Raw genomic sequence first — 16,043 nt, forward strand, 5'->3', positions numbered from 1 at the left:
TGTGCATATTTTTAGCCATCTCCTCTGACATTCATCCGCGAAGCCACCGAAATTGCTATGCGGGAAAAAAAGTGATGATCATCTTGGTGGCTTCTACATTGATCGCGCCTGAAGAATCTCAAGATTGTCTAGGAATTTTGTCAAACAGCACGTTTCTCCGGGTATTCATGAGAAAATCCCAAGGGGCTGATGATTGTTTGCTTTGAAAGATAAAGATTGTCTATTAAAAGAACATCCTTTTTGCTTATTTCGCCATTTTTAACGAGATACCTTTATACCACAAAAAAAGACATTGAAAGTATTTTTTCTGTCAAAATTACTAAGAAAATTCAGTGCTTATGCCTTCCAGACACCTTTCCGCTCGGTTTAATTTCATGAAATTGAAATTTGCGTCCCTTTCTTTCTAAAAAGATTTGCATAGGTTATCCTACTCTTTCGCTCTTGAAATTGGACTGAACTAAATTTAATTTAGTATGATGTTTAAAAGAAGAAGAAGAAGAAGAGTGCGAAACAGTAGGATAGACATACGTAGAGGTTTTAAGAAAGGAAGGGATGCGAATCCTGACTTTATGAAATTTTCCTGATCTAAAAGATACATATGTTGGAGCCATTAACTTGAAAGTCATTCAGCAACTTTAAACCAAATTAGAGTTTTCATTATTTTTAATTTAGCTTAATTTTTAATTTAAATTAATGCGGTAAATGGGAGTTAAACGTCTTCTAGTGGTATCCTAATCGTTTCTTCTTATCACTAAATTGTATAATCCGAAGCTTAATTAAAAGATAAGGATTCTATACTAATTGCAATATACAATTAATATATTATTAGATTAAATAGTAATGCGCTTTTTCCTTGCTGCAAATATTGAGGGCTTGCATCCCCTTTATTTTTTATCGCTATTAAATATATTTGGATTGCATCCACTGAGCTTAATTGAACTAATTCTAGAACGTATTAAACGGACAATCTCAGCTTAAAAAATAATGTAGACGTAAACTTACGAGAAGGCCTAATTTGTCCATGAAATGTTGGGGATCAGGGATCTTTGTTTTCGGTATTTTTTGTTTTTTGGAAACTTTGTCTTTGGAAATCTTGTCTTTCATACCTTTTGCACAAATTTTATTTCCAAAAAATTCCCTTTTCTGAGAAAATTTTCCTCTGCCCCGAAGAACAAAATTTAGAACTTCCCAAAATACAGAAAATTTTCATTTGTCTCAAAAGACGGAACTAAAAACTTCAAAAAACACAGTTGTAATTTTATTATTTCATTTAATAAAATATTCTTGTTTCAAATATATGAAAGACAAGATTTCCATATACAAGATTTCTAAAATAAACAAAGATTTCCGAAGACAAAGATTCCAAAGACAAACTGGGAAAAACAAAAGTGTAAAAACAAAATGGAAAAAACAAAGATTACGCAAACCGAAATGTTTTTTTTTTTTTTTTGATTTTTTTGATTAATTTGATTTATTTGCTTATTTTGATTAAAAACCTATGAACCGAAATGCTTCATATTTCAAACTTTTTTTTTCAATTTTAAATATCGCTAGTTGGAAATAAATTTCATACTGAATAGTTCTTCAACACCACTTTTGCATCATGAAATATGTATAAAGTTTCGAACATATTGCTATTTAACGCGAATAATTAGCGTTTTCGAAAATTTTAGCGATTAGAATTATTTTTACTATCAAAATCTCAGCTAACCTTCCATAAAGCCGTGCACATATATTGTTTATTTTTTTTACTTACCTCCTTCATATATTAATCAGCATCATTCTTCAAAAGTCCAAGTAACTAGCCCCTTGGGAAAGCCACAGAAGAATTCATTGCGTCATCACAGCGAATGTTTCATCTGTCGAAGAGACAATTCAGTAATTTGTTAAAGGAAAATTTGTCTGTGATTCCTCCATGGTGGTCACAAACAGCTGATGCTGTCTTTCGGGCATTTTTTGGGGTCACAATCATTGCACAATTCTCAGTTCCATAAGATATATCCATATTTTGAGTACATCTCTATAGCCATTTGCTGACTTCTACGCTTGAAGATCCCTCGCGATCACATGTTTCTATAATTCTGAGGCGATGAAAGATCTCTCTGTGGTTCTGGCGCAGGATGGGAAAATCCTCGAAATACATACCGTGGCCACTTGAGTGGGTGAAGATGCTGTAAATTAAATTTAATCATCAATTACATCGAATATAAACAAATGAAACTCTAATAGACATATTTATGAGCTCACACTTAATCCCGCGGGATCATCATAAATTCTACGACTCGGCGACACCATAATTTTCCTGTGCTTCTGATTCTGCTTTCCCCCTTCACATTTCATCTATAGAATTTTTTGCATTTTATTCTTAGATGAGATCTCTTTTAAATTTGTTTTATGAAATATTTTTACACTGAGAAAAAATGTTGAATATAAAAATTTAAAAATGAGATTATATCCCTAAAACTTCCTGTGAGAGTCTTTTGTAATGAAAAATATTCAAAATATTTTAATTGTTTTTTATTTGAGACTTTATTTAGGGGGTTATGTGGTTCAAATTATATAAAAAAAAACAGCATACTTTTCTCTATTTTTTGAACCTAACAAAAAAATTATTTAATTCAAGCTCTATAGAAATATAAAAGTAAATAAAACATTTAAACTATATTTTCTTAAATCTTCATTTAAAAATATATTCGAAGACCTTTTTGAAAAAACATACTTTTCGGTGGACGAGGTAGTTCGGAGTAGGTTCATCTGAAATCCAAAAACCAAATATTTTCTTTTAGCTATTGAGTTAAACTAGTCTTTGAACGAAGGAATTTTGAAAAAAGTTACATTTGAATTTTTGAGAGAATTTAATGCAGAAAATATCATTTTGAACGTATTTCACACCATGTTTCGTGATGAAGAATAAGTTGTGATCAAGTAATCCTAAAATCCTTCATTCAAAGACTAGTCTAACTCATAGTTAACAGGAAATATTTGGTTTTTAGATTTTATATGAACCATTTCCAAGAAATCTTGTTCTACGAAAAGTATGTTTTTTTTTTCAAACGAAAAAAATCTAAAATCATGTCTCAGTGGCTAAATTTTTAAAATTTGTAAATGAAAATTTTAAAAAATATAGTTTAAATGTTGTACTTTCATATGCCTAAGAGTTTGAATTAAATAATTTTTTACTGAATTGCTGAAAAAATATAGAAAAAAGTATAATATTAAGTAAAGGACCCTATAGTCGGCCGGTTTATCAACTCGACCAGTCCAGTAGGGTTATTTATTCAATTTACTTAGATTTACTGGAATAGTCTAACCAGTCTAACATTGTAAGGTCTAGTATATTATACATAATGCAAATTAGTGAAAATTTCATAGAAATTGACAAAAAAACGTTAAAAAAAATTACGTAAAAAATTCCACCGGTTGAGTTGAGGAATCGAACGAATTGAGGGTACTTTACCTTAGTTTGTGGACCTTTTCACCCACGTAACCCTTTAAATACTTAAAATTATTAAAAAATATAAAAATTTCTTATTTCTAATTATATCTTTCAAGAAGAAATGATTAATTTTACATTTTTAGAATAAATTTTAATTACAGAAATGTTACTAAAATAGTTATTAACTTTATTTGTATGTTTTTTGTGGTGCCCTAAAATATAGAATTTTAATATCTAAATTGTATAATATTTTTTACAGTCTTAATATTTCAATCGGATTTTGACTAAAAAAAACATTCTAATAATTGATAATATTGAAGTTAAATAAATAAAAAATTACCAGAAAATTTATATGGAATAAGAAACCAAAAATGTAAAATTGTATTTTTATTTGTTAAGCCGTAATTATTGTTTAAACTGCTCAGATCTAACAACATACACATGTTTTATGTTATAAATTTTACTTTTGCCTATTAAGCCAAATTTTTGACACATCTTTGAGATTTCCGTCTGGTTTGTCTGGTCGTTGCCAAAACTAGAGGAAAATCAGGAAAGCTCCTTTTATGTCGACTCGATGATTTTAACTTTATTTGCTTCCATACCTTTCCTTCCCTTCAAAATCACGTTGCATTATCCAGACAGATATTAACGTCCTATACGAAAATGACACTTAATAATACCTAATTGTGTTTTTTTCAAGGTTAAATATTAATACGAATAAATAAGAGCGAATATATTAATCGATTTTGACATGTTTATTTGAAAAGGTCTTGACAACGCCTATAAGTCTGACTGAACCGTTTCTACCCGGTTATGAACCGGTGAATCAAAGTTTGTGATCTGATTATTGTTATCTGTAATTCAATTGCACTTACTTCTAAACAATTTTGAGCAATCTTTGAATGATTAATAAACTAATTAAAATTGGTTGTAAACCGATAAATGTAATGAGACCATAAAAATCTTACGAAACGCTCAAACTCATAGCCCCGAGTCAACTATTTGATTAATCTAAAAAAAAAAATAATCAAAAAGTATTCTTGACGTATAGCATCTACGTATCGAATGTGAGCCTACAACAAAGTTGAGACACTATTACCCATTTTTAAATCTAGAAAGCACACAAATATGTTTTCTTCAAATCTCTCAATACTCTTAATTATTTTTTCAAGCGTTAAGTTTCCTTTATTAGTGCACAATACCCTTTGCGGAAGTGTTCTAAAAATTTGCAAGAGTTCCTTTCAAATTTACCAAGAAGAGGTATAAATTTGTGTGCTGTAAATCTTCCCTTGTAAAGAAATAGAGCAGAAACTAAGTAAAGAGGTGCATTTTGAGCAAGGCCATTTGGTAAAATTTGCAAACTCTGTGGGGAATTCATTCAGAAGAATTTGATGAGTTCAGAGGTTGGGCTAGTGCGGGGTTATAGAAGTGATATCTTTTGGGTTCTAATTGTGAGAGTGACACACCTTTTGCGTTTGTGAAAGGCCCAACTGAGTAATGAATTAAGCAGAATGGTCTTTCTGTTGCAGGCACGGTGAATGCCAACGGTGAGACGAAACGCCAACGAACCTCCTACACCCGCTACCAGACGCTGGAGCTGGAGAAGGAGTTCCACTTCAACCGATACTTGACACGGAGGAGACGGATCGAAATTGCCCATGCCCTCTGCCTCACGGAGCGCCAGATTAAAATCTGGTTCCAGAATCGTCGGATGAAGTGGAAGAAGGAGCATAAGATGGCATCAATGAACATTGTACCTTACCACATGTCACCCTATGGCCATCCCTACCAATTTGACATTCACCCATCGCAATTTGCACACCTGAGCGCATAGGACGCGTGGCACTTTTCGGGTACTGGTTAGAGACTCAATCAGCTGTATCAGGAGCCATATCAGGGGTACCAGAATAATCAGGACAATGTGCTGTTTGGCAGCAGCAATTCTGATTCTTCCAAGTATCCACAAGACTTCTGATCTCGTGGCACCCAAGAGATCACCCTCTGAGTCGCTTAACGCCAGGGATCATTCTCAAAATCATGTACATGATACAGCTGCTGTGAGAAAAATGATCTAAATTACTGGAAACATCTCAGAGAAATTTTCACCACATCCTCAAACACATTAATCCTCTCTTGCAAATTCCATCCTTTAATCAAGTACACTTTACACAGCCTCCAAAGAGTTGAGAAGACTCTAGATTGAGGATTAATTTGACAGAGATTGCAATTAAAAATTTTAACGCTTTAATTTCAGAGAAATTTTCAAATTTATTTAATTTCTAGCTATGAAGGTAGCACCATATTAATCGTCAAAATCAGAAAACATTTAGCCGGGACACATATAACTAATAGCAACCGTAAGCTACATGTTACTTCACTCAAATATCATTTTTCTCAAATTTTTAGAATTTCAGAATTCATAGGATTTTGTAAGAACGAAAGAAGATACGTAATGGTTTGTGTCTCGGGTAACAATCGAAATTTCCATTTCAAAGTCTTACCTTTATAGGCCATTACCATTGAGAAAAAATTCAGATTTTTGTAATTCTCAATTCACATAAACAGCTCGCAATAAAGCTCAGTTTTAGCTGAGATTCTTTACATTGAATCTGAATATTTCTGTGGCATTTGATTGTTTTGATTTACACGGTAAAAACTTTTGAACACTGACCAAATTATTGGAACAAGTTTTCCTTGGAACAAATTTTTTGGAATCGATTTGTACCTAGAGAAGATATTTGTCTGTTCCAAAAAGTTTTCTTTACAGTTCTGTTACGAAATACAGTTACAATTTTGTTAGAGTTTTCTTTTGGAACCCCTTTGATACGGAGGAATGTCTACAAATTTGAGTTGATTTCGTTTTATACAAATTTGTTCCTGAAATTTGGAACAGAATTTCTTGCACTCGGCTGTTTTGTTCCCACTGTCAGGAACAAATTAATACATTTTTTTATAACAATATTATTCCCACATCTGTAACCAGTGACGAGCAATTTTTGGAACAAATTCGTTACCAATATTGGGTATCTTTTTGTTTCTCCTAGAAGGTACAAATTTATTCCAAAAATTTTCGGTGTCCGTAGACGAGCTACATTTTGAAACAAATTCGTTAATAATATTGATTGTCTTTTTGAGTGTCGTAAAATGAACAAGATTGTGTCCACAATTATGGTGTCCGTGGACGAGCTAATTTTTGGAACAAATATGTGCTGAAATTTTTTTATCGTGTGAGTTCTTGAAAAAATGAATGGAAACAATCGAAATCTTCGTGAAATCACTGCTAAAGAATATCTTTAATCGTTTGCTATGCAAATTAAGACAGGAAAAGAGGTAGTGAGCGGAAATGATTACCACTTTAAAACAACGATACTTTTTTGCCACACTTCTGACATTCTTCTTGATTTTACCGTAAAACAAAGTTTCAGGGACATTTCGTCACTGAAAGCACTATTTTCCCTTCAGGGAACCCACAATTACAGTAGATTCTCGCTAATTCGACTCTTTTAATTTCAATTAACTCTTTCAATTCGGGCGGCAGTTCAATTCGAAAAAGTTTGTTAACATTTTTCAAATTTTCGAATGAAGCAAATGTCCTTAAATTTGCCATGTTTAGTCTTAGTTATTATGTGATTTTGCATTATTAAAGCGTTTTCATGAAACTTACAATAAATACAAGTATGTAAACTTAATATGTGCAATGTGCAGTGCATGCAGATGAACAAAAAATCGTTGCATTTCCAACAGTTTGACACCAAAATTTCTCTCTAATTCGGGTGACATTTCGGTTCCAAATTCCCGAATTTGAGAGAGTCTACTGTACAGTAGACTCTCGATCAATCAGATCTTTTTCAAATATGGTTTCTACACACTATGAAAAATTTCTTTAAAAAATGCCTTTTTAGGGAAATTTTCCCCTATCCTTGTAGACAGAAACGTCAGATTTTTTTTAAAAAGACAATTTTTGACGAAAATTGCTCCTAGTATGTAGACACCATTAGACGCAAAATTTTGTTGACAATTTTCACGTTTGATTTTAAAGTAAATTTGTTCAAATTGGCTGTAGTTCATCTTGTTTCATCGTGATACTTTATATTTGAGCGCTTTTTGTGGAATTTTCAATGATTTTGATGCTAATTTGGATGACATTTTGCCCCATATGCCCGATTGAGAGAGAGTCTACTGTACTTGAATTTCATCTAAAAACATCTTCAGTGTGAAATGAAAACAAGCTTTTTTTAATGATAATTCGCTCAGCTAACATATAACTGGCATGCAAGTGTCAGAAGAAAGCTCGTTGAATGGCTCTGTACCTGATTTTGGAACGAATTGGGAACACTGTGGAAAACTGTTCCCAATTTTAATTTTTATTTTTAAGCTTTTACGTTCAACCGAATTGATCTTTTTCTCATAAAAGCACCCTTTCTTTCATTTATTGAGTTGAAAATTTTCCAGCAAATTTGTTGAAAAATTTCTCAGTGGAAATTGCCCATTATCAAAAATTCTTTGTACTCTTACAATCGACAAGGTTTTTATTGGTAACCCTTTTTAGGATTTGAATTAAAAGCAAGATGAAATAAAAATACCGAAGGCAGAGATTTTATTACTGTCTCGAAAAACTGATAAAATTTTCCGATTTAATTTTTTTTGTCTTAGATTTTGCCTTTGAATAAACTTGCATTTTTTATTAAAATTATTGTTTTAATGTGCTGTTTTCTTTAGTTTATTTTTATTTCTATGTTAAGAAGTGTTCTAATTTTCAAACATTTATGAAAGACTTTTTTTCCTATATGTTTAACCTTGAAAATTCAAAACTTATCCAAAATCTAATGGATTCTCAATGAAAACAAAACTCTGTCTTATTTACAAAAATCCTAATCTATCGTCCCTTCAACTCTCCTCTGCAAAAACTTCACAAACGTTATGTAAATATGGTTAGAAATTTCATGGGGTGGATGATCTTGTGATTCAGATCCAGTATTTTAAATCACATCTCTAATCAGTATTCGAAAAGCCAATTTAGGTGTATAAGAACCTCTTACATTTAAGACAAAAAAAACAACCTTCTAGGGTACACAAAGCCTATTAATTCTTTTCGTTTATTTTTTTTTTCAAAGAACTGGAACACTAGAACAGAAGATCAATGGAAAAATACTCAAATAGCTTGTGTTCTAATCCATATCAGCCCCCTCTTATTTATTTCTGTTTTTTTTTTTGGATTATCCACTAATTGAAAAAGAAAAGAAAAATATGTTTATTGTTTGTTGAATATTTTAACACAAATTTGTGTTGGAGGTTTTTATTTTGAATTTCCTAAACAGGGAACAAGATGAAGAGAGAGAGAAAAAAATGTGCCGGAAAAATTGTGAATTATATTTGTTTTATTTAATTCTCTTTTTATTATCTTATTGTGTAGAAAATTTATTTTGTTGACAAGTTTTTTCGTAACAAAAAGTGCAAATCATAATGACATTTCTTCGAATGTGAATGAAAGCAAAAAGAAAATTGAAAAATAAAAATTAGTGTAAATTTTGTAATTTATTGTCTGTGGATTTATAAATGATTAAAGAAAAAAATGTGAAAAAATGAGGAGAACTTATAAAATTCATGTCAATTTAAAAGCAACATGTGTAAACTGTAAGATATTGAATTTCTGCATATTGTATAAAGGAGAAAAAAAGGTCATGGAAGAAAGTGAGAGATGATATGTGAGCAAGACATCTTAAATTATGTAGAGGAATATATTTAACAAAAAAAAAGATGCAAATAAAATGAGTGTGTTGTATTTATTTCAAGTATGTCGAAGGGTGCAAAAAAAGCATTAATTTAAGATAATCTCGATGACAGAAGAAATCTTGTACTATAAAAAAATTCTAAATGGATATTTAAAGACCGAAATTCAACAAATTCGGAGAAAAACAGGGCTTTCGTTCCTTCTCATAAAAGCAACAAAGATTGTAAACAGAAACAAAAGCAACAACAATTCGTTTTAATTTGTTTTTAAGTTAGTTCACTGCGAGGAAAAGGAATTTTTCAAAGACTGTTATGGGCAACGCACAATAACTTTTATTGTGTAAATATTTCTTTGACATTTCAGCGAGAGTGAGGAAAATATAGAGTCATCTCGCTCACTCTTAAAGGCAGTTGCGAAAAAATGTTCACGAAACAACAGTTTTTTTGTGCACAGAAATATGCCCAACGTACAATAACTTTTGTTTTGTAAACATCCTTTTGAGATTTCAATGAGAGCGAGTGAGGTCTAGATCTAGTCATCTTTCTCACTCTCATTGTAAATTTATAAACAAAACTTATTGTGCGCTGGCTATTATTCCTAACGCACAATAATTTTTATTTTGTAAACATGTTTTCGACATTTCAATTAAAAATTTGAAATAAATATCTAGTTATCTCGTTTTCTCTTATAAGAAATTTTGAAAACATATTTATAAACAAAAGTTATTGTGCTTTGGGCATTATGCTCAACGCACAAAAACTTTTGTTTTGTAAACATGTTTTCGAAACTGCCTATGAGAGTGAGCAAGATGACTAGATTTAGATCTCACTCACTCTCATTGAAATGTAAGTAACATGTTTACAAAACAAAAGTTTTTATGCTTTGGGCATTATGCCCAACGTACAATGACTTTTGTTTTGTAAACATGTTTTCGAATTTGCCTGTGAGAGTAAGCGAGATGGCTAGATCGAGATCTCACTATCTCTCACAGAAAGCTCCGAAAGCATGTTTACAAACAACATTTATTGTGCGCTCTGCATTATGCTCAGCGCACAATAACTTTTGTTTGTAAACATATTGTCAAATTTTCCTAAGAGAGCGAAAGAGATGACTAGATATAGATTTCAATCACTCTCACTGAAATTTCGAAAATATGTCCACATGCTTTTGATATGTATATCAGTCAGAGTGAATGACATGTAGATCTAGGTCATCTCTTCTAAAGTCTAAAGTCTTTTTTGGTTTAATAAATTCTGTTTTGAGACTTTATTGTCACTCTCAAATGCAATATCCACCAAGAAAAGCTTTTCAGATTCAAAAGAACATTTTTGTGCGTTTGCATAAATCGGTACAGAAATGAACCATTGAACAAAATATCCTCAAAAAACAAGACTTGTCTTTTTAGGACTTAGTCCTTAGGTTCATTTTTCCAAAAAGTTTTAGTAAAGGCTTTTATTGATTTTTCAATGAGCTCAAATTCGATTTTTCGAAAAAATTCTTGTTTTCTTGTGTTTCAAAAATATTTCTTTGAGGGACGATTCTACGAAAATATTCCCCTCAAATATCAGTTGACATTATTTCGAATTTGGCCCCCTCTTACTAAAATCCCGTCTACGCCCTTGGCACAATTGTTTTTGTTAGAACTGATTTAAAAAAAACGGACATCTGAATGAACGAGATAAATGAGAAAAATATATATTATTCACTCTGCAGGAAGAATAAAGGTTCTTTAGTTTTAATAAATTTATAATCATCTTTTTAAGCTAGTGATTATCCATGTGATTTCTTGAACATATTTCCGATATTTCCCATACACGATTACTTGGAAATGTCAAAACAATATTTAAAATACAATATAGGTTGTGCGTTGCCCATTAGATGATGTTTTTGTCCCCAGAAATAATATTTGTGTGTTAAATATAATTTCTTGTGGATTAAAGCAAATTGACGCAAATATTCTCCTCTAATTTATCATCACACAGTGTTTGATAAATGATTTTTAATCTAAAAGAAAAATTCACAAAACAACAAAACATAAACATTTGTGGTGGAAAATGCAAATGAGATGAAAGAGTGATGAGGTGAGAATTATTGAGAAAACACCACTTGAAAGATGAAAATGCTAAAGAAAATGCAAGATGAGCACAAAATTTTTTGTATAAAGAAAAAGAAAACACACACGAGCAAGAGAAGAACTCATGAGACCGATTATGTTATTATTTGTAGTATCTTTATTTAACTAAGGTTAGTGCATTTTTTCGTAGTTAATTTAATCATGTAAGAAGTCTAAAAGAAATCACTATAAAAAAAACTACTGAGTGTTTGTATAAAACTGAATCTCTAGTAATTAAATTATATTTAATAAAAGAAAATGTGAAAATGATATATAAATTGAAAAAAAAAAATATTATTTGAAAATAATATTTGTAGGACGATATTTAAACAAGGATGAACATGACACAAAATCTACTGTAATAACTAATTATTTATATCTGGGCATAGAAAGTGGAGAAGTGGGTGGGAATTCTTAGGTGAGAGATAGTTACATCGGGCTAAATCCAATGGATTTTTAGTCACTCAAACACAGACAAGTCTTAAAGAAAAAAAACTGCAATAAAAAGTCTCAAAGTAAAACTATCACATGACATCCAACTCTTTGCATTCCATGTATAAAAAAATACAATTGCAAATCCAAAAAAATACATATGAATAAAATTGTTTAAAACAGAAAGTAGTTTTCTTGCAGAAGGCCTCGGCATTAAACTTCCGGACAAGCTAGATTTTTCCATTTATGAAAAAAACATTTTTGCTCACGTTACCCAGTAAAACACGTCTTAAGATAATGTTTGGATGCCCCCATATTTCAGGTATGACGATTTCTTTAGAACATTTCTTGAATGTGTCTTGAAATTTCACAAGTTTATCTACAACTAGTTGTATCCATTGTAGCTTTCCGAGGAATGTTGTATTAAAAAATTATTAATTGTTTTAATTAATAGGCATTGCACTATCCGGTACAGAACACAAATCTTATAAAACATTGCAAATAATTTTGTAGATGACAAACTAAAATTTGATTGATTTGATTTGTTTATTATCATCTCTGTTTTTTGTCCCACCCCCCATGCGGCCATCGCCGTCTTAGCGTCGATTCCAACCTCCGGGATGAAAACGATGGAAAATCCCTTCATTGGTTGTATATTTTGAGACCATACATAAGCACGTAGGTCACACTAAATGGGAAAATGGGTATGCTCACAGAGAGAAGTTAAAGAAAACCTAGCCATAAAGGCTGTTTGGCTTCTTGCATAGCACATAAAAGTTTATTTAATGGTGTGGATTGATATGAATTGGAACGGTTAAAACACTTGTTTGTGGACACAGTATGAAACACTAAGCATACGTCGACTTCAGGGTTCCCTCGACGTCCTGAACGCTTGCAGCATAGATCCAGGACCTGACATTCTCCATTGAGAGCACAGGAAATCTCAATGCCATATTATTGACAATGAGTGGAGCCGAATAATTCACCGATCGCACAAATCCAGTAGATCTTGGTTGGGGCACCACACAAAGCACTCGCCTCCTTCCCGCCGCGACAGCTCCTCTAAAGAACCGGTCCTGGCCACTCCTCATAAAAAATTGTTCAGTTACTCTGTAAACATACAGGTGTTGTACGGGCAGGATCTTTAATTGCTCAAAGAGTGGGCGGGTATGCTGTCTGCTTCCCACACGAGATATCACTCTGATTGCTGATTTCTGGGCAACCTGAAGCTTCCCTATGTGTATTTTACAGGAATTACCCCAGAAAATCAATCCATATCTCAATCGCGACTCTATAAGAGCGAAATAGAATGATCTGACGAGGGGAAGTGAACAAGAAGCCCGAAGGGCATAGATTTGTCTTGTGGCTTGCCTTACAGCAATCTTCGTTCTATCTATATGAGGACGCCACGTCATCGCCGAGTCCAAGGTGACTCCAAGGTATTTGAAGTGTGGAACCTGGTGGATGCCAATGCATTTCTCCTGGCAGGCTCCAATACCCCTACAGCAGTCCGGAGCGTGGCACACCGTGTAGCGAGGTGCGGACGTCGAGTGCCCAAAATTCATTAGGACGGTTTTCGTGCTCATTATCATTCCATGTGCATCAAGCCAGTTCCTGACAACATGAAGGTCCTCATTCATTGCATCGAAGACAATTTCCCCCGATCTCCCGGAATATAGGAGCGCCATGTCATCAGCATACGCCGTCATAGTGCCGTTAAGGCTACATTCCAGCAAATCATTGACATAAACGAGAAACAACAGCGGCCCAAGAACAGAGCCCTGCGGAACTCCAAACTGACATGGCAATGGTTCACTGACATAACCGCCACCGATTCGCACCCGCTGCATGCGCCCCACCAGGTACGTCCTCAACAATTCCAGAGACACTCCTCGGAATCCCGCGCTCTCTAGCTTAGCTAAAAGTAAGTCCAAGTTTACCGAATCAAAGGCCTTCGTGATGTCGATAAATAGAGCGGAGGTATGCATTCTTGGAAAACAATTAAGCGAATCATTTAAATCACCAACAAGTCTTCCAATGGCGTCCTCGCATCCCAGACCCTCACGAAAACCAAACTGGGCATCCGAGAGAGCTCCATTAGAACTGAGGAAACCGTACATTCTCACATATATCGCTTTCTCCATAATTTTCGAGATTGCAGAGACAAGTGTGATAGGCCTGTAATTGTTCAGCGTTCTTTTATCACCTTTCTTATGCACAGGAACCACTAGTGCCGTTTTAAGGCATTCAGGAAACACCCCAGATTTGAACGACATATTTATTATATGCGAAAGTACATCTACAATGTTGTAGGAGACTCTCTTTAACATGAAATTAGTAATTCCATCAAGGCCTGGGGAACATCTATTTCTGGAGCAATTTATGATATTGAAAACTTCAAAAGAAGTTATGGGGGAGATGAAGAAGGTCCTCTCAGCAGCAGCGCTCCCGCCGGGAAAGCCTCTCAAATCAGTTGAGATACCAGATGTTAGCTCGCTAATAATTGTAGAGAAGTACGCATTCATTTCATTACTAACTGCACCACCCTCACTCAAAATAGATCCATCTCTAGCGATAATGTTTTTTATATGAGCCTTTTTTACTTCACGATTAGTGATTTCATTCACAATTCTCCAGCACTGAGCAAGATCCCTTCCAGCAGCCCCCAGTCTGGATGCGTAAAACATTTCCCTCGCGGTTTTGATTTCATCACTGACTTGCTTGCAATAGGACTTACTATAATTAAGCAGTCTTTCATTCAATGGATATTTACGAGCTAGCTTCAAAAGTCTATTTTTTCGGTCAATTTTCTTACATAAAGATCGTGTGATCCATGGCTTGATCGGGCTGATCATACTTATTTTCTGAAAATTTCTTTGCTTATTAAAAGAAACACTTCATAAATTTTATATAAATAAATAATTTGGCTTCCATTGAGTCCTAGAAAAAAAAGTATTGGATGATCACAGTCTGGTACCCGTTATTACTAAGCCTGATAATCTGATTCTGAAACTATAAACATGTTTTATTGGATACCATTTTAAAAGTCTCATTAAATTTTTGAAAATTTATCATAAAGAACATCTATATTTTTCTTATTATATTCTTATTCTTATATTATTAAAAAAAATGTCTCTTATAATATCTAAATATTTTTCCGATTTTCCCCTTATTAGGGCTGCCATACAACAAGGGTATTTTCATTCGAAATCTTCCTTTCCAAATAAAAATCTCCCATTGAGCTTTACCTAGGTTTATTTTTGTGTACATTTCGGAACATAAGATCTAATTTAAAACGATCTAAATGGGGAAGAGTTCATAATTCTGGACAGTTTCTAAATTTGGACACTTTGAGGATAAAATTGGACACTTAAAAATAAATTGAATAAAATTATGGACTTTTATTCCAATATTTGATGAATAATGAATTCTATCTAAAAAATGTTCTTTTTGGAAGATTTTAACACTAAATCAAAATTTATTATTTAAAACAGTAGAGAGGATTATGACAGCAAGCAGAGAGATTTTATCACGGAAACAAACCACTTGGGGTGATTTTTCAAGACTCCATTATTAATTGCAAACTATTGGGGTCCATGCTAAAATACTTTCGCTAAATTTAAGTTTTGGAAGTGAACTCCAGTTTTCATAAAACATGTTCAAAAAATATATAATTAATCAGATAAAGGAAATATGAAAAAAATTAAATTAAATATTTGTGACAAAATAAAATATTTGCAATACTGAGTTAAGGATTAAGGAAGCTATCTAACTTATCTATTTTTCAGTATTTAAACTATTTTTAAAGGCATTATAGTCAGCTTTAAAATTAAAGTAAACGTAAAGAAGTTTGACATTTTCTTTTAAATTCAGTTATTATAAAGCTTGTTGTATATTATCTTCTTTCTAAAAAAATAACATTTCAAAATAAAGGGGCCTCTTTATGAGAGAATGCGAATGGCAATTAAAGAGGCAATTAAAAATTTAAAAGCCTAAAGATTTCTCACAAAATTGAAAGGTTGATACCTTGAAAAATTAAATATTTTAAAACAGTAAATAATGTTAATTCTAATAATCTCTGATTGGCTAGACTCTTTAGAGCATTCAAACTTCACAAAGTCCAACTAATCAGAGCTGACGGTGTGATTATTTTTTTTTTAATTAAACATTTAATTAGATTGTGCAAACAGCGTCACGTTCTGTTTAAAATCTTAAAGTATTTGCAAAATTGCTCTAAGTTAGAGTATGTCAAAGCTCACCTAGAGCATTAGGAAGTTCTCAATAGAGGTTTGTGGTTTGTGTATCAACTATATTCAACACTCTACATTTTG

At 32.7% G+C, this 16,043-nt stretch overlaps 1 protein-coding gene across 1 annotated transcript in view; it reads left to right on the forward strand.

Annotated features, from left to right (window-relative positions):
• The window catches only part of LOC129799831 (homeotic protein Sex combs reduced), a 49,289-nt gene extending 37,391 nt beyond the window's left edge, over positions 1-11,898 (forward strand). Inside the window, exon 4 of the mRNA XM_055844071.1 lies at positions 4,966-11,898. Coding sequence (XP_055700046.1) covers positions 4,966-5,270 — 305 coding nt within the window. The 3' untranslated portion in view covers positions 5,271-11,898. The remainder of the gene's footprint in view (positions 1-4,965) is intronic.
• The last annotated feature ends 4,145 nt before the right edge of the window (positions 11,899-16,043 follow it).

Source organism: Phlebotomus papatasi, chromosome 1 (assembly GCF_024763615.1).
Source record: "Phlebotomus papatasi isolate M1 chromosome 1, Ppap_2.1, whole genome shotgun sequence".
Lineage (NCBI taxonomy): Eukaryota > Metazoa > Arthropoda > Insecta > Diptera > Psychodidae > Phlebotomus > Phlebotomus papatasi.